The sequence below is a fragment of the Lynx canadensis genome, chromosome C1 (genome assembly GCF_007474595.2).
Source record: "Lynx canadensis isolate LIC74 chromosome C1, mLynCan4.pri.v2, whole genome shotgun sequence".
Taxonomy (NCBI): domain Eukaryota; kingdom Metazoa; phylum Chordata; class Mammalia; order Carnivora; family Felidae; genus Lynx; species Lynx canadensis.
The window spans coordinates 202,824,844-202,849,949 of record NC_044310.1 but is presented as its reverse complement, the minus strand read 5'-3'; the positions used below and the strand labels follow the sequence as shown (position 1 = coordinate 202,849,949).

The 25,106-nt window shown below is 53.1% G+C and overlaps 4 protein-coding genes across 10 annotated transcripts in view; 3 read left to right on the top strand and 1 right to left on the bottom strand.

The window, feature by feature from the left end:
- Window positions 1-207: 207 nt before the first annotated feature.
- RETREG2 (reticulophagy regulator family member 2) lies at window positions 208-6,151 on the bottom strand. The gene is made up of 9 exons (XM_030324935.1): window positions 5,853-6,151; window positions 5,463-5,569; window positions 4,235-4,265; window positions 3,748-3,883; window positions 3,255-3,339; window positions 2,778-2,921; window positions 2,526-2,620; window positions 2,231-2,366; window positions 208-1,971 (listed from the first exon to the last, which is right to left on the bottom strand). The coding sequence occupies exons 1-9, from the start codon at window positions 6,134-6,136 to the stop codon at window positions 1,346-1,348; spliced, it is 1,644 nt and encodes a 547-aa protein (XP_030180795.1). The 5' UTR covers window positions 6,137-6,151; the 3' UTR covers window positions 208-1,345.
- A 151-nt stretch (window positions 6,152-6,302) lies between these two features.
- Window positions 6,303-12,594, top strand: CNPPD1 (cyclin Pas1/PHO80 domain containing 1). Of its 2 annotated transcripts, none has more exons than XM_030324937.1 (9): window positions 6,303-6,770; window positions 7,712-7,799; window positions 8,260-8,368; window positions 9,172-9,253; window positions 9,420-9,540; window positions 9,626-9,754; window positions 10,360-10,421; window positions 11,012-11,129; window positions 11,356-12,594. In XM_030324937.1, the coding sequence occupies exons 2-9, from the start codon at window positions 7,731-7,733 to the stop codon at window positions 11,899-11,901; spliced, it is 1,236 nt and encodes a 411-aa protein (XP_030180797.1). In that variant the 5' UTR covers window positions 6,303-6,770; window positions 7,712-7,730; the 3' UTR covers window positions 11,902-12,594. The 2 variants fall into 2 exon arrangements, with proteins under 2 accessions (XP_030180797.1, XP_030180798.1); XM_030324938.1 differs by having other exon boundaries at window positions 6,303-7,469.
- A 1,234-nt stretch (window positions 12,595-13,828) lies between these two features.
- On the top strand, window positions 13,829-21,026 carry SLC23A3 (solute carrier family 23 member 3). 4 transcript variants are annotated; one of them, XM_030325392.1, is made up of 12 exons: window positions 13,829-14,538; window positions 14,716-14,873; window positions 15,021-15,118; window positions 15,330-15,403; window positions 15,610-15,791; window positions 16,106-16,229; window positions 16,368-16,482; window positions 17,444-17,697; window positions 18,480-18,585; window positions 18,893-19,057; window positions 20,054-20,149; window positions 20,242-21,026. In XM_030325392.1, the coding sequence occupies exons 1-12, from the start codon at window positions 14,359-14,361 to the stop codon at window positions 20,529-20,531; spliced, it is 1,842 nt and encodes a 613-aa protein (XP_030181252.1). In that variant the 5' UTR covers window positions 13,829-14,358; the 3' UTR covers window positions 20,532-21,026. The 4 variants fall into 4 exon arrangements, with proteins under 4 accessions (XP_030181252.1, XP_030181258.1, XP_030181259.1 ...); XM_030325398.1 differs by having other exon boundaries at window positions 15,021-15,142; XM_030325399.1 differs by lacking the exon at window positions 17,444-17,697 and having other exon boundaries at window positions 16,137-16,229; window positions 16,437-16,482.
- Window positions 21,027-21,832: 806 nt separating this feature from the next.
- NHEJ1 (non-homologous end joining factor 1) overlaps window positions 21,833-25,106 on the top strand; it is an 82,098-nt gene continuing 78,824 nt past the window's right edge. For 2 of the 3 annotated variants that reach the window (XM_032594519.1, XM_030325396.1), the window contains exon 1: window positions 21,833-21,920. The gene's annotated coding sequence lies outside the window, so the exon portion shown is untranslated. Of the gene's footprint in view, window positions 21,921-22,095; window positions 22,284-25,106 lie in introns of those variants that run through there. The other variant, XM_030325397.1, reaches the window with a different exon arrangement.

Below are 25,106 nucleotides of genomic sequence, written 5' to 3'. Positions count from 1 at the left end.
ATTTTTTCAGTGTTCCTTGGACTCAAAGCAGTTTTGATATGGGTATAGGTCTTGTTTGGGTCCCCAGTATAAACAAGTCACGGTTGAGTGAGCTAGTTGTGAATATGCGGACGGGACAGGACTTGTGGGGACACTGAGGTTGTAGGCAACATGGCAGAAAACGATCGTTCTGGTCCTCGATTTGTACTGACTAGGAAGACGAGGCAGTTTCCTCCTGTGTACATTTTATTCACACATGCTAAATCTCACTGTACAGATCACTCTGTCAGGGAAGATGACTAAGGGCAAGTTAGGGCTGTTGGGGTAATCCTTGCTTCTGGCCTTGTTTTGCACCAAGGTAAATAAATAGCCAGGAACAAGTCTGAGGGCACAAGGGTGAGGGGTGAGAGGTGAGGAAGGAACAGAGCAGTGTGGGAGGCAGCTCACAGCGAGGCAGGCAGGCAGCAGCAGTTCTAGCCAATCAACACTTTATTTTTCCACTCAACACCTGCACAGATGTTACTGTCCACTTCCTGACCCTAGTAGGGGGTCCCACCACACCAGGACCATCCACGGCCCAGAGAGCGGTCGCCTTATTCCTTCCTAGAGTAGGAGGACCCTTCATCCCAACAAGACGGAGCTCCTGCTCACTAATGCAGTGCTGGTGCACATGCTGTGGGATTCCCGCTCTCCTCCCTCATCACGAAAGGCTGGGATGATCTAGGGCAAGGGCGCGGTGCAGGTTATGTGGGCTATAGTGACGTTAAGTGCATAACCACCGGCCTGACCCACCACCCCAGGTTTAGTCTGTACCACCCAGACAGGAGCCTCCCTAAAGCTTAGCCACCACCTGCTGGGAAGGAGCCGGCAAAGAGCGGGGATGGAGCTGCTAAGGACAGGACACAGGCAGGATATAAAGCAGAGAGGAACACGGGACAGGAAAGACAAATGGTCAAGTGCCCAAACTAAACAACCAGTGGGACACGAGGACAGAGCAGCACAGGTCCCTGAGGATAGGAGGAAAAAGAAAGGGAACGACCACCAGGGCTGGAGGCATAGTGGAATGAGAGTAGAGATGAGGCAGGGAGGCAAGTGCAGGCTGTGGGAAGGACTTCCCTAGCCCTGTTCACATCCACTAACCCAAGTGTAAAATTATTTACAAACTTAAAACCAATCCCAGGCACGGGCACTGTTCCAGGCCTGGGACAGCAGGCAGGCAGGCAGGCAGGCAGGCAGAGGGTGGACTGGCTACCATCTGACAGCCAGCTTCCCCATGTACGACCCCTCCCTAGAGTAGGGAAAAGAGGAAACGGTGACGTCCCTGGCCAGGAAACCCTACTGTGCCTGCAACTCCTTCCCCCGTGGCTCATGGCTCTGCCACGGCCTGAGCCTCTTGGTCTGACTGTACCAGAGAGAGGGTGTCGGGCCCTAGGGATGGAGGGGGTGGAGCATCAGGGAGCTCTGAGGGTGTCTCCGGCCCCAACCCCAGCTCAGCATTCAGCTGTTCCAGCTCCCCCTGATCCAGCAATTCGAAGTCCTCAGTGGTAAGTGCCTCTTCTTCCTCAGGGACAGACAGGGGCTGGGGCAAGTCCTGGGGAGGAGGTGGGAGCACTGAGGGGGAGGGGACCGGGTCACTTTCGGCCAGGCAAAGTAGGGGTGACAGGGTGTTCGGTGGAGTGGGGAGGTCACCACTCACTGCCTCCGGGCTCAGTGTCTCCGCTGGTCCTCCAGGGGAGAGCTTCCCTCCATGTGTGGGAGAGCCTGCCCCGTTGAAGTGCGTGTTCACAAAGTGAAGGGGGGACGAGAGCCGAAGCAAGGTTTCCTTGGCTACCACATCTTCCTCCTCTTCTTCCGAGTCCAGGTCTTGCCTTGAGAGGGCCTGAGGAGGGCCCAGCAGGTCTTCAGGAGGGACTGGCTCCGTCTCCTCTCCCTCCCCCAGCTCCCGGCTCAGGGCTTCCTCTGGCTCACTTGGCAGGCTCTGCTGGTCCAAATCTATGCAGAAAACAAAGAGTCAGGAATGGGTGGATGGGCCTGCTCTTCTGAACTCTCACAACAGGCAGTCAATTCAAGGATGAGAACTCAGGACATGGAATACTGGACCAGGCCTTAGGCGTTAAGGTCTCTCAGAGCTTGAAGTCGAATTACAGGATCAGTTCCCAGAAAAAACATTTCTGGGGGTGATAGTCAGAGAACATGGCCAGCATCCACAACAGGGAACAGGAAGACTGGGAGGACAAAGGGCTTCTCATACCCTCTGAGACATCAGTTAGCTGTGGAGTTGTGGCCCGGGATACAGAGAAGCCACCACTCTCCAAGATAGAAGCCTCCTCGTCTGACAGCTCTGAGTCTGTTATGGCCAAGGCCAATGCGGTTTTCTTCACATCCACCTGCAGGAGAACCCAGATAACAGAACAGATGAGAAAATAAGAGAACCGATTTTTCAAAAGCACCCCTGCCCACTGCCTCCCACCCTCTTGAGAAGTAGCTGCTCTGAAGCAGATTCTCCTCCAGCCTCTACTTGGCATCCCATCTCCCTTGGACCTCACCACTGGGGAGAAGCCAGCCAGTTCTGCTTCACTTTCACTCTCTGTCTCCGCCAGTGGCTCGTCACCTCCAGGGGGTGCATTCTTCCCCTGCCGCTCTAGAGAAATAACAGCAGGGCAGTGACCAAGCAGAGACGGTGGTGGGGGACAAACGTGGTCAAGAGACTAGAGAGTATCTAAGTTCCAGGGCACTTCATGAGCCATAAACCGATGCCTTCCCCCACACCCCCCCTCCTGGGCATGGGAGCCCCTTACTCTTCTTGTCGTGTTTGTGATGCAAGGCATCAGCTTCTGCCTTCATGCTGTAGTCCAGCTGCATGAGCAGGGGCTCGAGGCGAGTATACATCCTCTGGATCAGTTCATGATAAACCACCAGGGGCCACAACAGGATGCTCAGCACTGGAGGTTAGAGAGTCCACTCAGGGCTTCCTATGCCTATTTTCTGAGGGCCCTCATGCAACTGGTCCCTAAACAGAAAGAGCTGAAGGCTTTTTGGAGGCTGGACAAACCTCCTCCCTCCACATCTACCACTCTCCTGCCCAGATGACTCTTCCACCATCACTAACACTCCAGCATCCCCTGGAGATCTCCGTAAACAGATCATCAAAAAAAAAAAAAAAAAAAAAAAAGAGAGTGTACCATCCTCCCTTAGGGCTAGCCAGTCCCTTTGACCCAGTCCAAGGAAAGAGAAGGAACCAGCTTTGGGAAAGGCAGGGGTTAAAGTCGACTCACAGACAATGTAAGAAATCATAATCCCCGGAACGTAGTGTCCCAGCACAGCCAGTACAGCACAGCCAGAACAAACTCGAGCACAGAACTGCAGAGAAGAGAACAGGGTCTGAGAGGTATATGCCCCACTCATCTGGGCAAGAAATTGCTGTTCAGCTGGTGGAAGGAGGGGTATGCCTTCTGGGGATGCAGTGATCTAGTCTAGTCAAGAGAATGCCCAAGACAACCAATTCAGTAAGCTTACAATAGACATCATCAAACGCCTACAACTCAGACTGATATCCCTTAACAGGAAACAGTGTCAAAACATCACAAACTTACTCTCTGAAATGAGACTACTCCTGTACCAGGCTACTCGCTGCATGTGTTGCCTCAAAAAGGCACCCAACCCTCTTCCTTCAGTGTCCAGCCAGGGATTTCACGTTACTCCTCCCCATTCCCCTACCTCTATTTCCCCACAGTGCGGGAAACTGTTATATGACATGAAAGAGGTTACCTGAGCTGGATTCTGCCTCTTGTACTGCAGCAGCTCCTGCAGGTGAATCTGGAAGGTGAGCCAGCTCTCAGCCAGGTATCTGCACAACTCGGGCACACTCAGCAGGTGCGGCCGGGCGCCTGACCCCGCACCCTCACTGGGGAGACATGACATGACCCCTGGAGGCCTCAGACACCAGCTTCCTAGGCACTCAAATCCCTCTGAGAATGCCAATGAGATCTTCAGTCTAAAAAACTGGACAACCCCACCTCCCAAAGGAAGGCTGTCCTCATCTTGGGAAGCAAAGCCCAGAGTTCCCAACCCTCTGCCCCCAAAGCATCAGGCACCCAAACACCTAAATAGGAACCCAGGACCGAACTTGTTGCCAGTCCATTTGCTATGCTGGGGTCTCTGCAGACCCTGCAGTGTCGCCCTGCACTGTGGGGACACTGGCACCAAAGCAAAACAGGGTTTGGGCATTTGTCTTCAAGAGCTGGCCTGCACTCACCTGTCAGAGTGGGGCTCCTCTGGGGATGATGCTATAGAGAGAGGTGGGGAACAAGTTATTGAGTGGTAGGGCTCTGGGAGACACTTCTCAGGGCAGAAACAGTTGCCCCTCCTCTGCATTCCCAGAGCACCTTCAGACACCAACCGTAGGAAAAGTTACATTGTCATAATTGTTGCTATTTACACAACTGTCTCCCTCTTTAATCACTTTCTTTTAAAGATTTCTTTATTATTTCTAAGTAACCTCTACACTCAACCTGAAGCTTGAACTTACAACCCCGGTATCAAGAATGCTCTGAGCCAGCCAGGTACCCCACACTTTAATTTTTTTTAATTAATTTATTTATTTTGAGAGAGAGAGCACACAAGATGCGTGCATGCGGGAGGGGCAGCAAAAGAGAGGGAGAGAGAGAAAGTCTCACCTAGCGTGACTTGGGGCTCGATCTCACTGCCCTCGGGATCATGACCCGAGCAGAAATCAAGAGTCAGACACTTAGCTGACTGAGACCCCCAGGTGCCCCTAAACTTCACTCTTTTCAATGTTTATTTATTTTTGGGACAGAGAGAGACAGAGCATGAACGGGGGAGGGGCAGAGAGAGAGGGAGACACAGAATCGGAAACAGGCTCCAGGCTCTGAGCCATCAGCCCAGAGCCTGACGCCGGGCTCAAACTCACGGACCGCGAGATCGTGACCTGGCTTAACCGACTGCGCCACCCAGGCACCCCAAACTTCACTCTTTTCAAACACACCTTATTCGTGTTTACATCCCAAGCAGCTCACACACAGGTGACATCTAATTGCTCCAAAATACCCATTCAGTAAATATAGGCATAACAACAACAAAAACAGAACCTAATATTCCCATGATTCCTGTGCTATCTGAACCTCTACCACGAGCACAGAACAGGTATTAATTCATTTAGTCTTCAGTTGCTTACCGACTAAATTCTATCATTCTTGTTTTATAGAAGAGAAAACCAAGGGAAATAGAAATTGAGTGGCTCTTACAAGGTCACACGCACAGCAAACTGGCAGAGCAAGCAATGGAACCCAGGCAATGTGGCTGTAGAGTCTGCACTCTTAACTACTACGCTCACAGTAACACTAATTTTAAGGTGGTGCCTGGGACCCGGGGGCCTGCTGTACATTTGCCCTCACCATTCAACCCACCCAGCGGGCTCAGGCACAAAGCAAGTGCACAACGGGGCTTACTGAATGAATACTCACCTGCGATGTCAGGGAAGAAGCGAGGCTGCCAGAGATCCAGCAGAAAATAGGCCAAAAGTGAGACGCTGAGTAGGAAGAAGGGCCGGAGGGACGACGAAGAGAGCAACCTTAGGGAGAGACAGGCACCTCAGCGATGAGTGGGTGAGAGGCCCCCGCATCCATCGCGAAAGGCGGAAAAGCGCCCACCGATGGGGGAACCGGAACCTCCAGGCCTACCACGAGACCCGAGACAGAGGTATGGGACAACCCCAACCGACAACAGACGGGAGAAGGGGGTCACTCCCCCGAGGCAAGTGTCAACCCCAGGAACGGGAAAGGTGTTCCCGGCCCCTCCCGCCCCCGCCCGCCCGCGCAGCCCGGCCCCGCCCCCTCCTTCTCCGTGGCCGTTACCAGAAGAGGCCGTTGAGTGCGGCCGCCGTGACCAGGCTGTGCAGCGGTTTCTCCCACACCAGCAGCCGCTGCGCTGCCGCCAGCACTGCCTCCCAGCCGCGGAGCCGCAGCCACAGCGTCGTGGCCAGGCGTCCCACCGCCTCGGCCGTGGCCGCCTCCTCCTCCGCCTCGCCGGTGGCCTCCCCCATGCCTAGGCTCAGACCCAGGCCCAGGCCGAGGCTCAGGCCTGCCCCCGGGCCCCCACCCGCGCCGGTGTTACCACCGCCGCCGCCGCCGCTCGCCATAGCCCCGTCGCAGCCGCCGCCCGAGCCCGCGAGGAGCCAGGGCTGCGCGGCCGCCGCCGGGGGCGCGTCAGGCGGAAGGGGGCGCACGCCGCGGAGAGCGCAGCCGAGGCCGCCCAGGGGCCGTCACGTGATGGAGGAAAGACGAGCCCGTCACGTGATGCACCGTAACCGCCGGGATAGGGCGGCCCGCGCCTGCGCACAGGCGGCTGCCAGCGCTCCTATGCTGCGCAGGTTCGTATTGTGGTTGCTGGAGTCGTGATCGCGGGTCGTGACTGTGCGCTGTCCGGCTCCACGGGACCGAAGGACTGTGTATCCGTGTCTTCGCACTCCAGCCGTCTTCCTCTGCCTATGTAGGCAGGGCGGCTAGGGAGTCCCGTGCTGGCCCGGTTTTCCCGGTGTGATGCGAGCCGAAGGGGCAGGAAGTGGGCTGCCAAAAGCCCAGTGTCCGGAGTAGGATCTGCTTCAGCACGGGAAGGGCGGCGGCTGTCCCATTAGTCAGTCCTTGTCTTACTGGTCCTCCCAGTTCCCTCCTCTCGGCGGATAAACAGACACCAGCGCGTGACTCGACTGACTCGAAAACAGCTTCACCTACTCAGTAAAGTTGTTTCCTCCCCAAACGTAAACTTTACTGCCGGCACGTATCGGAGCTTTTTCCATTCCCTTGCTCAAACGGGAGATTGGGGTCGCGGGTTTAAAAATAGAATCCTGTTTAGCTGTTGACTCTTGGGGGGGGGGGGCATTAATTCCATTTACTGAGGCTTACAGCGTACTAGGCGCTTTGTATTTCTTTGTGACCATTTAATTTCTGCAGTGACCCCACAAAATACGTAATTAGGTTTAGAGTTCAAGCTACCGAAAGTAAGGTAAACAGCAAAAAGTTTCCCTGCCACGTTTCCACAGTGTACCCACTTATTTCTTCTGTGTTTTTTCCGACGCATTTTATACATGTATATTGTTCTATGTGCGTATCTTTTAAAAACATATTTGGGAGCGATTCGTCCTGCATCTTTGTTCTACTCATATTAACATCCACATTGATACGAAAAGGTCAGCCGGGCTCGTTCATCTTCAGTGTGGCGTGGTCCCCCGGGAATTGTCCCCATTACCCACCCAGACAAGGGCACGCTGGGGCTTAGTTCTGGGACTCGCCCGGGCTCTGGGCGACCAGGTTTGCGAGCTTGGCTCCTCCGTGGCGGTCGGGGCTGGCGGCTGGGCCCCGCGGGCGGCAGGAAGTGCCGCGCGCTGACTCGCCGGCGACACCCCCGCGGCTACTAAACGCGGGACAGAGGCACAACACGCGCTTCGCAGCCGAGTCTCCTCTCCACTGGGTGAGGTGAGCGCCCTGGCCTCCGAGGCCCACACCCGGAGCCCGGATCGCGGAGCCCGGAGCCCGGAGCCCCGAGCCCCGCCCGGGGCGGAACAGGAAGAGGCGCCCGCCAACCCGGCCCCGCCTGCTGCCGCCGGCGCGAGGACAGGGGGCTGCGCTGGCGAAGGCGGCCGTCCGCGCGGGGGAGGACGGCGCTCAGGCGAGGGCTCCGCGGCTCCCTTACCATTCGTTCCCTTCCACTTTCTCAGGGCGGCAGGTGGCGGCGCGATGGACTTGGCCGGGCTCCTGCTGGACGAAGAAGGCACCTTCTCCCTCACGGGCTTCCAGGACTTCTCGGTGAGAGCGCGGCCCGCCCCCTCCCTGGCCTTCCTGTGCTTGAGCTCGGGATCCCCGGCGCTCCTCTCGCGGCCCGGGCGGCGCCGCGAACTCGCCTGACGGCTTGGTGCGGAAGCCGGGCGGCAGCCACTCGAGCTTTAACTACTCGAGGCCCCGGCTCCTTGGGCCCTGAGGGAGAGTCGCGGGGTAGGGGACTGGAGGTAGGGGCGGCCGCCGGGGACCTTCTCCGAGAACCTCTGCTGGAGAGTAGTCAGTGGTGGAGGATATCTCCCCGCCTCGCCCCCACGCTCAGTGTAGATAAACTACCATTGGCAAATAATCTAGAGAACGGGGCTGGGTGGGGCATGGGTCCCACCAGCAGTGAGGTGAACCCGCCGCCCCGCACCCCATTCCCAGCCTGGAGCCGGGATCTCCATCGTAGCCTTCCCTGCCTTTCACCCTCCACCACCTGCCATTTCAGTTCCTCCCTGGACACCAGAAGCTCAGCGCTCGGATCCGAAGGAGACTCTACTATGGCTGGGACTGGGAAGCTGACTGCAGCTTGGAGGAACTCTCCAGCCCCGTGGCAGGTTAGTGTTTTGTACCTGGGCAAGTAAGAAGCATGAAAATGGGGTTGTCAGCAGTCACCAAAATAACTCGGTGTACCCCATGAGCTACACCGTCTTTTCATAGCTAACTTATCCATGTCTGGTGTAAGGACTGGGTTTCCATTCCACATTTTTTTAGCCTGAGTGAGTAAAAAAACATTGCTATCTTACAAATCTGTGCCACTCTTTTTTTTTTTTAAGTTATTTATTTTGAGAGGGTGTGTTAGAGTGCGTGTGTGTAGGGCGGGGGGTAAGACAGCGACAGAGAGAGAGAGAAAGAGAGAGAGAGAGAGAGAGAGAGAGAGAGAATTCCAAGCAGGCTCCTCGCTGTCAGCTCAGAACCTGACAGGGGGCTCGACCTCACTAACTGTGAGATCATGAGCCTGAGCTAAACTCAAGAGTCTGGATGCTTAACTGAGCCACCCAGGCGCCCGCACTGTTGATTTGTATACGAGAAACACATCATATGTATCCCAAATTCGCAAGGCACGTTTATTTTCTCAAATGAGCAAGGTGAAAGACAAATCTAGATAATTTCGGGTGACAGGGAAATAAGCCTTCCTGTTGGAAGGAGCTGAAATCCAAATGTAGAATGGTTTTTTTTGTCTCAGCGTGGGAGAATTTGATACATTTTGTTACTGTGGTTCTGTCCCCAAGGCTTCAGATAATACAGATCTGGGTCTTCTGCTGATAGCACTGGGGATGGGGGTGCGTGGGGGAGTTGGGGGTGGTGGTGGCAAGGGAGGAGTTGTTTACTTACTCTGCCTTCCCTTTGCCTTCTGCAGACATTGCTGTGGAACTGCTCCAGAAGGCAGCCCCCAGCCCTATTCGCCGGCTCCAGAAGAAATACGTAGCTCATGTGTCCCGGTGAGCTTGGAATTGAGGGGGATAGGGTGGTAGTATTTGGGCCCTAGAGAAAGGGGAAAATGGTTGTCTCTAAAGAGAAAGTATAAAGACACAGGGATGAGCATCATAAGAGTTATAAGTGTTGAAAGACCCTTGTGGTTAATTACTGATCCTTCCTGCCCCCCAGGGAGGCGTGCATCTCCCCGTGTGCTATGATGCTTGCTCTGGTGTACATTGAACGGCTCCGCCATCGAAACCCAGACTACCTACAGCACGTGTCGTCCTCTGACTTGTTCCTGATCTCCATGGTAAGACGCCCCCTCCCCTTCTGGGTCCTGGTGACCCAGGAGCCGGGTGTGAGCGCTTCTGATACCACCTCTGGCTGCCCTGCAGATGGTGGCCAGTAAGTACCTCTATGATGAAGGGGAGGAGGAGGAGGTCTTCAATGATGAATGGGGAGCTGCAGGGGGTGTGGCCGTGCCCACTCTCAATGCCCTGGAGAGGGGCTTCCTGAATGCCATGGTGAGTAGCTGTTCTATTTCTCACTTTGTTTCTTTGACCGCTCCTCATGTTCCCTTCATCCTTTGCTTTTCTCAGTCAGTGTTCTGTAGTTTCTTTGTTTCTTTTTGCCTTTTCTCCTTGTGTCTTTTCCTTATTAGTGTCCTCCCTTCCCAGCCTTTCTGGACCAACCACAGCCTTTGGAGGTTCCTGGCATGGTGAGGCCAGAAATGGACCCCCCCCCCCCCACTCCCGGCCCCACACCATTCCCTAATTCCTTCAGGCCCAACATGTTACACTCTGAGTCAGAGCTTATCTCACTGGGTTCTGATTATTTGCTTCCAGAGTTTCTCTGCCTCATGACTGTGAGCTCCCTATGAGTGTGGACCGTTCTTAGGATTATTTTCTTTCTTTGCCCTTAACTGAGGGTATAATGTGAAACCAGATAATGTGGTATCAAATGAGTTAATATATAAAAGCTCCTGGAACAGTATCTGGCACGTAGTAAGTGCCAAGAAAAGTGTCTGCCGTAGTGGCGGTTGTAGCTGCTGCCGTGGTCTTGGTTGGTTATTAAATGGCTGTGGCTCCTATCTGAGCTTGGCCTGGTGCCCTTCTCTTCTTACCCATAGGATTGGCGTCTTTACACTGACCCTCGGGAGATCTTTGAGGTGCTGAGCTGGCTGGAGAGCTGGTAGGTTCTAGGAGTTGGGAAGAGGGGCTTATGGAATTTGGGGGCTTAGATCTAAACCGTTAGGGTTAGGGTGTAACTGGAGGGAGGGAGGAGACAACAAGGCGAATCTCCCAAGGTAATTGTTCCTAAACCTATCTGCCCTCTTTGTAATCTTCTTTGGAAGGGTGGTAGAACCTTATTTAAAACACAGATCTTAGGGGGTGCCTGGGTGGCGCAGTCGGTTAAGCATCCGACTTCAACCAGGTCACGATCTCGCGGTCCGTGAGTCGAGTCGGGCTCTGGGCTGATGGCTCAGAGCCTGGAGCCTGTTTCCGATTCTGTGTCTCCCTCTCTCTCTGCCCCTCCCCCGTTCATGCTCTGTCCCTCTCTGTCCCAAAAATAAATAAACGTTGAAAAAAAATAAAAAAAAATAAAAAAAAATAAAAAAAACACAGATCTTAGGCTCGCTCTCCGTTTCTGGACCAACAGGTAGTTTAGGAACCTGTGTGTATAACAGGTTCCCCAGTGTGGGTCCCCAGGGGAGTGAGGGTGCCACTGGGCCAGCAGCAGGAGTGTTGAAGGTGTCCTCTGTCTCTCTCCCCTTCCAACAGTGTGGCTGAGCAGCAGGGACGGCGGCGGGGCTGGTACACCTACACAGACCTGTGTGTGCTGCTGGAGCAGCCGGCCTGGCAGTTGGCCCTGGGCTCCCTCTGCCAGCGGCTGGCAAAGGTGAGGAGGGTTGGGAAAGATAGGGGCCTTAACTGGGCTGGTGTGTAAGGCGGGGTGAGCAAATGCTGAAAGTCTCAGGAAATGGGGTTTGAGAGTAGATGGCGACAGAGAGCTCTGACTTGAGCACAAGTTTCCAGACAAGGGATGGATGTGTTGAAGGCAGTCAGAAGCAGGTTTTGGGGGAAGGGTATTTGGGCACTGACTTTTCTTATCTTCGCTCCCACAGCTGTCTTGCCTGTTAGCTATGGCATATGTGAGCAGTGTGGCCTTGGCTGTGGCGTCACTGGCTGTAATTCACCAGTCCTTGGGGCTGCCCTGCAGCCCCTCGCCCGGCCCCCCGGACCTTGGACTGGCCTCCAGGTGCCTCTTGGAACCCTGCATACCTTCTCCCGTGCCACAGTGCCTGCCATGTCCTGTTAACGTCTCCAGCTGCCTGGATGGTGACACAGGGCTGCGTTCACTCTGGGGCAGTCTTCTGGCTTCACTGACTCCTCCACCATTGCCTCCCCCAGACCCTCCTGCCCCTCCCACTCTTTTCCATAACTGTCCCCTTTGCCAGAAGCTCCAGAGAGACTCCCCAAGCTGCCACACCTGCCACCACTCCAACCATACTGTCTCCACTGGGTCTCCCAGCCCTGGGTACCACTCCCGTGGCCTGGCTCCACCCTGGCTCTGGAGCCCAATGCCCCCCCTGCTCCCCCCGCCCCAGCAGTGTTCCCTTTTCAGTGTCATGGAGCTAGCCCGTCTCAAGTCTTTCATTTTCCCGGGCTAGGCAGGCATTCAACAAATGCATTAAGAGGATTTGGGAATCCCTGAGAACCTAGAGGGGGAAAGCTTGATTTAGATCCTCTCTACCTCTCTGGGTCCTTGGCTGGTCCCCGTCCTCCTAGGTAATGGAGCTTAAGGGGTTGTGGGGTAGAAGGACTGAAGGTCACTCACTCTCCTAGACCTCAGTGGCTGGCTGCTTGGCCAGAGCAGCGATGGTACCAGGGAAAGCTCCAGCTTGGTGACCAGGGCCACATCACAGCCAGACAGAGGAGAAGCCCCTGTCTCTCCACCTCCCTGGGTTCTAGACTTTTGCTTTTGAGTTCCCTATGATGGAAGGGGAAAAGTGGGGTGAGGGAGGGAGGAAATGTTGATTGGGGGCCTGAGTGATGTCCCTGAAGCAGGAGAGCGAGGGACTGATAGGGCCAAGGTGGGATCTGCCGAGGGAAGGCGGGGTCAGGTGGGAAACCCTCTCCACACCCCATCCCTTGGGTGTAGCCTAAAGGAGCCAGGGACTGCTGCCGTCTTCAGCCCTGCCCTTTTGTCTTCCAACCTCTTCTTAGTACCCTGCTCCTGGGCTTCCCTCTCTTCCAGTTCTTCTCCTGGGTGTTCTCTTCACAGGCCTCTCTGGCCACTGCTTTGTATTTGGGTTTTTCACGCTTTTGTAGAACTGAGGTTTCAATAAACAATTTCAGTTGCATGGCTGGGATTCTTTCTTCCGCGGCAGCCCTGGAAGAATTTCCTTCCCATATCTAGATTCTAAGCTTTTCTACTTCCTGAGCCCATCGTCTTGCAACTCATTTGCTCTGAGCCCCATTTTAGAACTTCCCTGTTGTTTGATGGTTACAGGATTCCATCTCAAACTTACACTCATCCGTGCTCCCAGCACTCAGGGGCCTGTAGCACTGCTTTGACTTGGATGCTCTGGGTCACAGATGGTGACTCTATCATGCCTGAGGTTGGCCCTGTCACAAGTTCTGGGTGAGCTCCATCCTTGTGGATCCTGAGAAGCCAGGGCGAGTGTCCTGACTTCCAGTCTGGTCTGACACATGGTGGTAGTTGGTGTTAAGTCTAAAGCTGGGTTATCACTGGAAGAAAGTAAACTGTTCTGGCACCTGGACTGAGAGTATTTGGGTGGGACTCCTTAAGATGATCCACAACACAGGTAGTACTGTCCCCTAGGGGGCAGTCTGGAAACTTATGGGGCATTTTTTGATTGCAGCGAAAAATTGAAGGGATGATACTGGCATTTAGCTGGTATGGTCCAGATGCCAGGCATCCTGGAATGCTTGAGACCCCTCCCTTATGAAGAGTTCCCAAGATAACTTTCGAATGCCCTGCTGGACATCATGTATACGAAAAGCCTGTTTATCTGAGCATAGAACTATTTTTAACATGTAAACACGAAATCGTTTTTCTACATTTTGGAAAAGACTCAAAGTTTGCCAGGAATGTACCTACGTGTAAATTAAAACTGGACTTTGCTTTGTTCTGCACTTGGCCAAGAACTTGTTCACTACTTTGGAACATCAGGTCACCAGTGGCAACACTGCTTGTGATACATGAGTCGCCAGGAAAGCACTAGTATCTGTTGATGTTGTAGTTATCACATCCATGGTTATTCTCTATATGGGGTAGGCAGTGGATGACATTGTCTTCTCCTTTAGCTGGGCCCAAGTTTCACGTATGAAATACTTTTTATTTATTTATATTTATTTATTTATTTATTTATTTTTATGTTTATTCATTTTTGAAAGATAGAGACAGAGCACAAGCAGGAGTGGGACAGAGAGAAAGGGGGACACAGAATCTGAAGCAGGCTCCAGGCTCTGAGCTCTCAGCACCAGAGCCCCATGTGGGGCTCAAACTCACGAACCACGAGATCATGACCTGAGCCGAACTGAGCCACCCAGGCACCCCACAAAATACTTTTTATTATCACTTACCTTTATTTCTCCTTTCTGTTGTTACAGTGAGAAAATTATATAGGGTTGTGGTCACTTTTGCCATGCATGATGTAGGGACATTACCCATGCATTTCCTTCCCAGGTAGTCCTGGGGGCTTGACCCTGAAAGGGTTGAGAACTGGTGTAACCATGATCGTTTCAAATGCTGGTGGTGAGGAGGGAACACTAAAACCTCCCCAGGATATTTGATAAGTCTCCTCCCCACCTCTCCTATCCTACTTTCCAAAGCATGAAACAGGGGATCTACATGGGAGATTCTTGCGGGGGAGGGGTCCAGAACGTGGCTCCCCAGTTAATGGGTGATGGAATTTGCACAAGAGCTGGGCAAAGGTGAAAGGGCCTGTCCTGCCCCAAATCCCTCATCCCTTCGCTCCGCTTCACTGATGCCTCCACCCCCTCCCCACTCCAGGCAGCTAACTTCCTCCAAACTCCGACCTCTTACTCTCTCTACTTAACTCTGGCCCAGGGCAGCCAAGACAAGAAGAAAGGCAGTCAGCATGAGCCGATCACACCTCCATCCCGTCCAACTCCAGTCTATGGGCCCCCAGGATGCCCTGACCACACTGCTGCCACCACCACTCCCACCGCAGCCTGCTGTCCGAAATCCCTCCTCTCACCCTTGGGCCTCTCAGTGTGGGCCTCCTCCCTGGGGCCTCAGCTGTCTTCTGGCTCTGCAGGTAGGAGGCAGAGGTGTAGGAGTTAGTCCTAGCTGAAGGGGTGATGGCGGGGGGGGGGGGGGGGGGAGGGGGACAGGTTGGGGGGGAGGGGAGAGTAGGCGTGGCATGAGAAACCCTCAGGAAATAGGCATTTCCACCTGTTTCTGAAGACTCTCCTTCCCATTTCTTCTCCTGCAGCATATCTTGGTGCTGGCTTCTCTGCTCTGTGTCTCCCACTTGCTCCTGCTTCAAAATCTCCCCCAAGGAGAGCTCTCATATTCCCCTGCCCAACTCCTGGCCTCCAGCCTCTTTTCGTGTGGTGTGTCTACCACCCTGCAAATTTGGATAGGCAGCAGGTGAGGGGAACTCCCTGGAGAGAATGGGGTGGGTTCCTGCAAGCGTGTGTGTGTGTGTGTGTGTGTGTGTGTGTGTGTGTAGGAGTGGCCTGAGGAGTCCTTTTGGCTGCCACTTGTCTCTAGTAGCCAGGGCTGCTATTCCTACAGGCTGCCTCTTGTCCAGGCTCCATCCTTAGAGTTCCTTGTCCCTGCTCTGGTGCTGACCAGCCAGAAACTACCTCTGGCCATCCGGACACCTGGAAACTGTGAGCACAGAGCAAGGGCACAGGGTGAGGGTGGAGTGGAGTGCCAGTCTGAGCCTCCAGACCTGGGTGGGCACAGGATTGAGAGTGGGCAGTGGTGGGAACTGCTAGGCTATGGGGTCTTGGAGCTGTGCCCCGGACCAGCAAGGACTGTAGAACAATGGGGCTCTGTCCCACTTACCTCTCTCCTCTCCACGCCCCCAACTTTCCCCAGCCTCCCTTGTGCTGCGCCTGTGTGGGGGGCCTGGCTGCCATGGCCTGGCGCCCCGGAACACTTCTCTCCGAGAGGTGAGTGCCTGGGGATGGCGAGCAGGAGGGCTGAAGGTGGTGCCAGGATGGAGGAGGTTCCTGTTTCCATTTGCTGGGGCCTGAGATGATCTGGGGGAAGGAGTTGGGACAGAGACCCACCCCCTGGGATTAGTTGAGAAGTCCAGACTGAGGTCAACTTGATGGAGCAGAATGCATCCTCTTTGTCTTTTTCTCGGCTTCTCCAGGTGTCCGGGGCTGTGGTGGTATCCGGGGTGCTGCAGGGCACGCTGGGGCTGTTGGGGAGTCCCGGCCGTTTGTTCTCCCACTGTGGGCCCCTGGTGCTGGCCCCCAGCCTGGTGGTGGCAGGGTTCTCTGCCCACAGGGAGGTGTCCCTTTTCTGCTCTACTCACTGGGGCCTGGCCTTGCTGTACGTAAGTCCTGAGGGGCATGGGGTGGTGACCAGTGGGCTGTGCGGGACTGGGGGAGGGCAGAGCAGCTGGCCCTACCTGATTCAGCAGCCATCTGAGCAGTGACAATGCTTTGTGGATTTGGAATCCAGGACTTTCGCTGGGTTCATGTGGTCTCCCTGGCTTTTACACCGTGCCCTGCTGCCCCTCCAAGGTGTCCTCCTCCTTCTCTTCTCTGGGATCCCTGTTAGGGAATTCTGCCCCTCCTCTACCTCCCTTACCCCCCTCAGGATGCCTGCTTCCTTTTGCTCCTAAAGCTCTTTCTCTCCCCTAGGCTTATCCTGGTCATGGTGATCTGTTCTCAGCACCTGGGCTCCTGCCAGTTACCTCGGTGCCCCTGGAGGCCAGCTTCAGCCTCCTCGCCTCACACTCACATTCCTGTCTTCCGGCTCCTCTCGGTATGTTGGGGTCTGGGCAGGGCGAGTTGAGGTGAGAAGGGCTGGCATGGAACGCTTGATTGGCCCACTACCTTTTTGGTTTCTATCTACCCCTCGAAGGCTGGCTTGGAAGGTTCCGGTCTCAATCTCGCCCCTCAGGTGCTGATACCAGTGGCCTGTGTGTGGATCATCTCTGCCCTTCTGGGGCTGAGCGTCATCCCCCCGGAGCTGTCTGCCTCCCCCAAGGCACCATGGGTTTGGCTGCCTCACCCAGGTAGGTCTGCTCTTCGTCCTTCAGCCTCTTACTCAAATCAGAGGTCTATTTCTTTGAACTCAAGAGTTAGCGAATTTCATTTCTGAGTTAAATCCTGTGCTTTCTCAAAACACCCAGGGGAGAGAAATTGCCAGTCCGAAGGGCAATACCAGCCCCTCACCACAGGTGTTTTTTTTAGTGTTAAGAGACATCTGCAAGCCCATCACTCCCTGTTAATAATCCTCATCCGATTTACACACTTATGCTACCTATCCTCACAAGCATTGTAGTTGGTGGCCCTACATATGAAGTTTGCTTTTGAGGCATTGTGTACAAAAGTTGTTCATTCGTCAACTTAATAGAGGTCTGTTGAGTGCTGATTATGTGCTGGGCATGTGATAGGGGACGTGGTGTTAAATATGACAGACGCAGTACCTATACTCAGGAAGGTTATATCTGTAGGGAATGCAGATACTAATTAAACAGTCACCCAAGTAAATTGAAAATTACATGTGGTAAGTGTAACAATGGGGAGATGCATTGTGTAATGACAGCTTATAACGGAGAATCTGACTTTACCAGAGAGATCACCAAAACTGTTCTTGAGAAAGTGATCTTTGAGCTGAGATGTGAGAGGTGAGGAGGTGCTAACAAGGTGAAGGCAAGGGAGAAGAGCATTCTAGGTGGGGAGAGCAGCATGTACAAAGGCCCTGTGGTAGCCAGCAACACAGCAAGGACAAGGGCCTGAAACAAGGCCAGTGTTATCTGGAGTGAAGAGAGCAGGGCAGAGTGTGGTGGAAGATGAAGCCTTGTAGACCGTGATAAAGGGATGAGTCCTTATCCTGAGTTTGTTGGTTCTGTCAGAAGACATTATCTTCAAAGACAATGGGGTCTCGAGGATTCTTGTGGCGCAGGCCTTTGGAAGCAGGGGGATGCTCCAGACTTGAGTCTGGCCCCAAGGTGGCTTTTTCTCCCTCCCCAGGTGAGTGGGACTGGCCCTTGCTGACACCCAGGGCTGTGGCTGCAGGCATCTCCATGGCTTTGGCAGCCTCCACCAGCTCCCTGGGCTGCTATGCCCTGTGTGGCCGGCTCCTGCAATTGCCTTCCCCACCTCCACATGCCTGCAATCGAGGGCTGAGCCTGGAGGGTCTGGGCAGTGTGCTGGCCGGGCTGTTGGGGAGCCCTCTGGGCACTGCATCCAGCTTCCCCAACGTGGGCGCAGTGAGTCTTATCCAGGTATGTGGACAGGGGTGGGGCAGGGGAGTGGAAGTACACGAGAGGGAAGGGAACTCACGCTGACCGGTTGCCATCTGTGTCCAGCATTCTGCCAGGCACGCCTCCTCTATGATCTCATTTAGGGAGGTGCCTAGAAGTGGTAACGGCTAGGACCGTGAGGAAGACACTAAGTCACTACTAAACTCCCATACCTCCGGCACGGTACCCTTGCTGGGGCGTCCGGCGAGATCAAGTCATACAAAGTCCTTGCTCTCTTGGGCACTTCAGAGAGGGAGAGGCAGACAATTAAAAAAAAAAAAAAATGGGGCGCCTGGGTGGCGCAGTCGGTTAAGCGTCCGACTTCAGCCAGGTCACGATCTCACGGTCCGTGAGTTCGAGCCCCGCGTCGGGCTCTGGGCTGATGGCTCAGAGCCTGGAGCCTGTTTCCGATTCTGTGTCTCCCTCTCTCTCTGCCCCTCCCCCGTTCATGCTCTGTCTCTCTCTGTCCCAAAAAAATAAATAAACGTTGAAAAAAAAAAAAAAGTAAGATAGATACAGAGCGTTAAGTGCTATCAAGAAAACAAAGGTAAAAATTGAAAATAAACTCTTAAAAGAAAAAGAAAATGAAGCAGGGTAGTAGGGGGATAGTGGTTGAGAAAAGGAGTGTCCTTTAGGTAGAGTGCTTCTTGGAAGGATCACATTTGAGTTGAGATCCAAATGATGAGAAGGGGCCAGCCAGGCAAAACTCTTGAAGAGGCAATCAAGGAGGTGGCTGTGTTTTCTAGCATCTCTGCTTCGCATAGGCTGGATCTCGGCGAGTGGCCCATCTGGTGGGACTGCTCTGCGTGGGGCTTGGGCTCTCCCCGAGGCTGGCCCAGCTCCTCACCACCATCCCGCTGCCTGTACTTGGTGAGTGGATGTATCAGCAGGACTGGTATTGAACCAGTACCCCCCCACCCCCACCCCAGGATGGCCAACTGGTTGCTTGTGGCTGGCCCCCTCTCTTTCTGAACAGCACCCCTGACCTACGGGGTGTCAGCTGTGGGTCAGCTGCCCTCATTTTCTCAGCCCAACATCTTGGCCTCTTGACTGGGCTTCCGACATAATGGGAAAATGAGCCTTTGGTTGTCTCTCTCCATCACAACCTGCCCCACCCTGCAATACTCTCTCCTTGCCAGCCCTTCCCAACCCCTTTGATTACTTCCCTACGAGACAGGTGGGGTGCTTGGGGTGACCCAGGCCGTGGTTCTGTCTACTGGATTCTCCAGCTTCCACCTGGCTGACATTGACTCTGGGCGGAACGTCTTCATTGTTGGCTTCTCCGTCTTCATGGCCCTGCTGCTTCCGAGATGGCTTCAGGAAGCCCCTGTGCTGAGCACAGGTGGGGGTGGGGATGGGAAGAGGAGTTGGACAGTACTGGGAAAGCAAGGGCTGGAGGCTGGAGGCTCTCTAGACTCCAGGTCCCACACCCTTTTCTGTGATTTGGTGTAAATAGTTCACCCATTCGTTTAGCAAATATTTATTGAGCACCAGGCTAGCCCCTTCGGATATAAAGGGGCCTCCAGATGTTACGGTCTAACAAAAGAGATGACATGTGTAGGAACGTAACAGGAAAGGCTTAGATAAGGAGCTGGCTGGGGTGCTTGGCAGTGAGAAATGGTTTCTGCTTAAGATGATCCAAGTAAGTTTTACAGAACAAGTTAACACTGAGCTGGTTTAAAGGATGGTAAGATTTGAACATATTTAGTGAGAGGAAGGTCATTTCTGGCGGGGGAACCGTCATAAACAAGGACATAGAAATAGGGTCATAGGGTATGTCTGAGGAGTAGCAAATACATTAGTTAGTGGAGATTAGCAACAAGCAGTGGTACTCAACTGAGGATGATTTTGCCCCACAGGGAATATTTGACAATATCCAGAGATATTTTTGGCCATTACAAACGGAAGAGGGGATTGTTATTGGCATTTAGTGGATAGAGGGATGATGCTAAATATCCTACAATGCACAGGAGAGCCCCCCTCCATCAAAGAATTATCTGGCCCAAAATGTCAGTAGTACTGAGGTTGAGACAACCAGGCTACAGCATAGAATATAGGAAGTGGGAAGTAAGGTTGGGACTTTTAATACCAAGCTTTCCAGAGCCTGGAACTACCAAAGCATATTCAGAGGGCATGTGGATGCTCAGAAGACAGGATGATAGGCAGGGACCTTGTGCGAAGGGCCTGGGTGGGGGAACTAGAGAGTAGGGGTAAAAGGTGGGGGAGATGGGAAAAGATCTGTCCTTAGCCCAAGACTTAGATTTAGGTCTAGAAGTATGACCCATTGGCCTTGCATAGGATCAGAGTTCCCCTCCTGCCTGGCCCCAACTTTCTGTAGGCTGGAGCCCCTTGGATGTATTACTGCGCTCGCTGCTCACAGAGCCCATCTTCCTGGCAGGACTCTTGGGTTTCCTCTTAGAGAACACCATTCCTGGTAAGCTGAGGGCAAGCCCCAGCACTGGGGAGCAGCCTGGATGTTATCACTCCCTGGGTGGTGCAATAGCCTGACCAACCTTTCTTTTGCAGGCACAAGGCTTGAGCGAGGCCTAGGTCAAGGGCTGCCATCTCCTTTCTCTACCCAAGAGGCTCGGGTGCCTCAGAAATCCAGGGAGAAGGCTGCTAAAGAGTACCAACTTCCTTTCCCCACCCCAAATTGGTCTCCCTGTATCCCCCAGCCCCTCCGTTGCCTCTGCCCTCTGCCTGAAGACCCTAGGAATGAGGAAGGAGGGGCCTGTGAGCCAGGAGAGACAGCAGACTTGTTGCTTGGCTTTGGGGAGCAGTGTCCTGAGTCTAGCAGAGAACTTAGGTCCCAGTGATTACCAGGACTCCTACCCCTGTCCTGGTTAGTTTAGCCCTATCTCCCAGCTTGCTGTGTGAGTCAGCTCCCAGGCTCTAATTTCTCCTAGGAAGAAGGTGTGTGTGTGTGTGTGTGTGTGTGTGTGTGTGTGTGAGAGAGAGAGAGAGAGAGAGAGAGAGAGAAATGGACCCACCTAAAGGTCTCACTTCCTAATAGGTGTGTTGCCTTTCCTTCTCTTAATTAGGCCTAACTGTTCTGGGCAGGGGCCATGGTTTAGTGGACCATGAATGAATGAATGAGATTTTGTATGTGAACTATCTATAGTCGAACCCCAGCATTCACTTAACAAATATTTATTGAGGGCCTCCCATGTGCAAGGTCTTGGAACTACAGATATGGAGAACACAGGGTCCCTGCCTTCTTAAGGTACCTACCATTTAAAAAGCCTTATGTAGGGGTACCTGGGTGGCTCAGTCGGGTAAGTGTCCAACTCTTGACTTTGGCTCAGGCACCGTGTAGGGCTCCGTGCTGAGCGTGCAGCCTGCTTGGGATTCTCTCTGCCTCTCCCCCTGCTTGTGTGCTCTCTCTAAATAAATAAACATAAAAAAAAAAAAAGACCTACGTAATTATTAATTAAAATCCAAGCCAGAAGGCAGTCTGTATTAAAGATTAAAACAATGCTATGGGAGCAAAAGAGAAGAAACAGTTAATTCTGATTGTGGATCGTGGCAAAGGCCTTATGGAAGAAGGAGCACTGAGGCTGGCCTTGACGAGAGGACTCTGGTTGTGGAAAGCGGATGGGGAGAATATGTCAGGCTCAGGCATGCAGCTGAAGCAAAACCATAAACTGTACAAAGTACAAGATGAGGGATTTTAAGTTTCTCCGTGGTGATGGAGCAGAAGCATGGGGGTAAAAATGGAAGGAGAAATGAGACAGGAGAGGTAAAGGATGAGGTCAGACCATGGGATTTATGCATGGAAGAATCATCTCTGAAACAACTTGAGCGCTGGTGAGGATCAGAAAATTAGTGAAGTTCAATTTCCTCATTTTATTACAAAAAAAAAAGGGGGGCTGGAAAGGTAGGGGAGGGAAGTGACCTGAGTTTATTGAAGGGTCCAAATCCTGGGACCCCTCTCCCGCACCTCATCTGCCACTCTTCCTACTCGGCCAGCGCGATTCCGAGGGGCGCCACTACTACTCCACTTTCCCAGCAGCGGGTCCAGCGGCCCTTTTCCCGCTCTCCCCGAGCGGCGGCCCCCCAGCTCGCTTTCTTCGCCGCGAGGACCCAGATGCCCCGCCCACGTCGGGCCTCGGCCCCGCCCCTAGGTCCCGAAAGGCCTCTACTCTAGGCCTTTCGGTTTGCGCGGTCTGCTGAGAGGACGGTGGGAGCTCTCGCGGCCGCTCACGGTAGGTGGTGTCGGGTTCGAATCAGGGCCGAGGCCTCAGCCGGAGCCAGGCGGCGAGGGGACCCCCGGGATCCCGCCGGCGTGCCGGGAGCCGCGCGCGGCCCGGGTGCTGCGGCAGGCCTCCGTGGGTGGGCGGGGCGCGTGCGCAGCGCGTGCGCAGCCCGCCTTCCGGTGGCGAGGCGGGTTTGTGTGGCTACTGGTTGGCGGGCTCCTCGGAGCTGCAAAGCGGCCGGTGGTCGGTTTTGTTACCCCCGAGGGGTCCCGAGCCGCGCCTCGGTGCAGCCACAGCTGTCAAAGTGGAGAGGCAGACGGCGAAGTCCCTCGCGGCGAGGGCGGATGGAAACTACGTCAGGCGACTCCTGGGGTGGGGCTGTGGTAAAGGGAGCCAGGGTTGGTCCCCACGGAGGGACGAGGCGTGGTCCAACCCGGACGGTGGCTGGGGCCTTGCTGCCCTCTGCAGGATGGTGGGGGAGCTGCGCCGAGAGAGGGGCTGGGCCGAGGGGCGGGACTCGGTGCGGACCCGGATTCTCAGACTATCGCATCTGACTGTCGGCGCTCCTAAGCGTCATTCAAGAATAATAAATGGATGAATCTTGTTAACATGAAGGTTAAAGACGGCCTTGAAGGGGGGCGGGGGAGGTGGGGAAAGATAAGATTCAGAGGCCTTGAACTCAATAGGACGCGCGTGGTGGGAGCATTGCCAGTCCCAGGTCTGGTGCTGAATGTCTCAGACCTTCCTATGGGGCCTCTTGATCCTGAGCACGTTTTGTTTTTTTTTTTTAATTAAAAAAAATGTTTATTTATTTTTGAGAGAGAGGAAGAAAGTGACAGAGCGCGAGCAGGGGAGGGGCAGAGAGAGAGGGAGACAGAGAATCCGAAGCAGGCTCAGGCTCTGAGCTGAGCTCTCAGCGTAGACCCCAATATGGGGCTGGAACCTATGAACTGTGAGATCCTGACCTGAGCGAAGTCTGTGGCTTTAACCAACTGAGCCACCCGTGTGCCCCATACCCTGAGCGCATTTTAGACTCCTCTCCCACCCCCAAACAAGACAGAAAACAACTATACAGTTTGAGGGTTTTGAGCTTCCAGGCTTTCTGAAGTGTTAGGCGAGGAGAATCTACCCAATTTTGGCACTCTTAGAGGGTGCACTGAAGGGCTTGGCGACTTCACTTGTTCACTTGACTTTGTGACCTTTGGCAATGTGGAACTCTGGTCTAGTGAGGGCTACCTTAATCATTCCAAGATCTCCTCCCTGTGGGAGCAGCAGATGGGAAGTGACTGCAGTCCCATCCTCCAAACACAAGGCTGCTGCAAATAAAAATCACAAAATATATTTACTTTTCACCTAACTATTGACTGTACAAATTGAGTTTTGTTACAAGACCCCTCTTCAAAAGCGAGGTTATGGTTGTAAGAATAACGGCTTAGACTGTGATGGAAATGACAGGAGGAATAGAGCCATGTTAATCATGTTAATGAAATCCAAGGAATTTCATTATTTCCTTTATATTCTAAGACGACTCCCTCACTTCACTTTGTATTTATAGACTGAAATAATGAAGGAAATTGTATCACTTTTTTTTTTTTTTACCCACAGGAAAAATGACCAGACTTCCTGTAAAGTAACCATAGTTACAGAACATCTACTAAGTTAAGACTACAAATTTAGTTGTTGAACTAGAAAAGTTGGCTTCCAGGAGTTCCAGGATATACAGCAGGGCATGACAGTACCTTGGGTTGGGGATCTGGGGGGATGAGTGAAATGGAAGTTAATGAATTGTCTCTACCTCTGCGAAATGCTGTGCCTTGTGTTTATGACTTCTTAGTCACCCATATTCTTCTCAAAATGGAATTTGGGCCTTTTTTGTTTGCTTCTGGACAAACAAAAGAGTTTATTAGGTCTGTATATGTGTGTCATTAATCCCTTTGAGAATTTGACGTAGCTGTGGACTTCTTCCTCCCAAATGGCTATACGCATGTTTGCATAGATTATGCATATAATTTGAGAGGATTCACAAGCACAGACGCTAGATTAAGAATCCCTGTGTTGGGGCGCCTGGGTGGCGCAGTCGGTTAAGCGTCCGACTTCAGCCAGGTCACGATCTCGCGGTCCGGGAGTTCGAGCCCCGCGTCAGGCTCTGGGCTGATGGCTCAGAGCCTGGAGCCTGTTTCCCATTCTGTGTCTCCCTCTCTCTCTGCCCCTCCCCCGTTCATGCTCTGTCTCTCTCTGTCCCAAAAATAAATAAACGTTGAAAAAAAAAATTTAAAAAAGAATCCCTGTGTTGAGGAATGTTTGTATGTGTATATAAATGTGTATGTATGTATATGTATATGTTTATATGTATGTATATATCTATTTAGAGAATATAAATATATATTTGAAATTCTGAGAGTTTCTAGAGTTTTATTTCTAGATAATGATCAAATAAGTTGAACTTCCTGCTCATGACACTTATGACTTATGATGTTTTATAAGACAAGAACTACTTCGGGGCGCCTGGGTGGCGCAGTCGGTTAAGCGTCCGACTTCAGCCAGGTCACGATCTCGCGGTCCGGGAGTTCGAGCCCCACGTCAGGCTCTGGGCTGATGGCTCAGAGCCTGGAGCCTGTTTCCGATTCTGTGTCTCCCTCTCTCTCTGCCCCTCCCCCGTTCATGCTCTGTCTCTCTCTGTCCCAAAAAATAAATAAACGTTGGAAAAAAAAAAAAAAAAGACAAGAACTACTTCTAGAAGTTCTGGGACAGGGTAGCATTGATGTTTTTGTTAGGAATGTGATAAAGATGCAACAAGAGGGACGCCCGGGGGGCTCAGTCGGTTGGGCGTCCGACTTCAGCTCAGGTCACGATCTCACGGTCCGTGAGTTCAAGCCCCGCATCGGGCTCTGTGCTGACAGCTCAGAGCCTGGAACCTGCTTCAGATTCTGTGTCTCTCTCCCTTTCTGCCCCTCCCCTGCTCAAGCTCTGTCTCTGTCTCTCTCACAAATAAATAAACATTAAAAAAAGAAAATAGATGTAACAAGAATGGTTCAGGTTTCCACATTAAGTTATAATGTTAGCAAGCAGAAATACTCATACCAATATACCAAGGCTTGAACACTATGGAAGAAAGATATTTTATGCCCTTTAGGAACTTAATTAAAAAAAAATTCTAAATAGGTCTGTAGTGGCCAGGAGGTAGTAAGGTTGTCC

Excerpts from the sequence above, each read along its gene's own strand:
- RETREG2 (XM_030324935.1), bottom strand. The coding sequence starts at position 6,136 with ATGGCGAGCGGCGGCGGCGGCGGTGGTAACACCGGCGCGGGTGGGGGC. Across the intron at positions 2,922-3,254 it reads TATGATTTCTTACATTGTCT|TGCTGAGCATCCTGTTGTGG; the intron begins GTGAGTCGACTT and ends TCTAACCTCCAG. Across the intron at positions 1,972-2,230 it reads GCTAACTGATGTCTCAGAGG|ATTTGGACCAGCAGAGCCTG; the intron begins GTATGAGAAGCC and ends TTTTCTGCATAG.
- CNPPD1 (XM_030324937.1), top strand. The coding sequence starts at position 7,731 with ATGGACTTGGCCGGGCTCCTGCTGGACGAAGAAGGCACCTTCTCCCTC. Across the intron at positions 9,755-10,359 it reads GGGGCTTCCTGAATGCCATG|GATTGGCGTCTTTACACTGA; the intron begins GTGAGTAGCTGT and ends TCTTACCCATAG. Across the intron at positions 11,130-11,355 it reads TCTGCCAGCGGCTGGCAAAG|CTGTCTTGCCTGTTAGCTAT; the intron begins GTGAGGAGGGTT and ends TCGCTCCCACAG.
- SLC23A3 (XM_030325398.1), top strand. The coding sequence starts at position 14,359 with ATGAGCCGATCACACCTCCATCCCGTCCAACTCCAGTCTATGGGCCCC. Across the intron at positions 16,483-17,443 it reads GGTTTGGCTGCCTCACCCAG|GTGAGTGGGACTGGCCCTTG; the intron begins GTAGGTCTGCTC and ends CTCCCTCCCCAG. Across the intron at positions 20,150-20,241 it reads CTTAGAGAACACCATTCCTG|GCACAAGGCTTGAGCGAGGC; the intron begins GTAAGCTGAGGG and ends TTTCTTTTGCAG.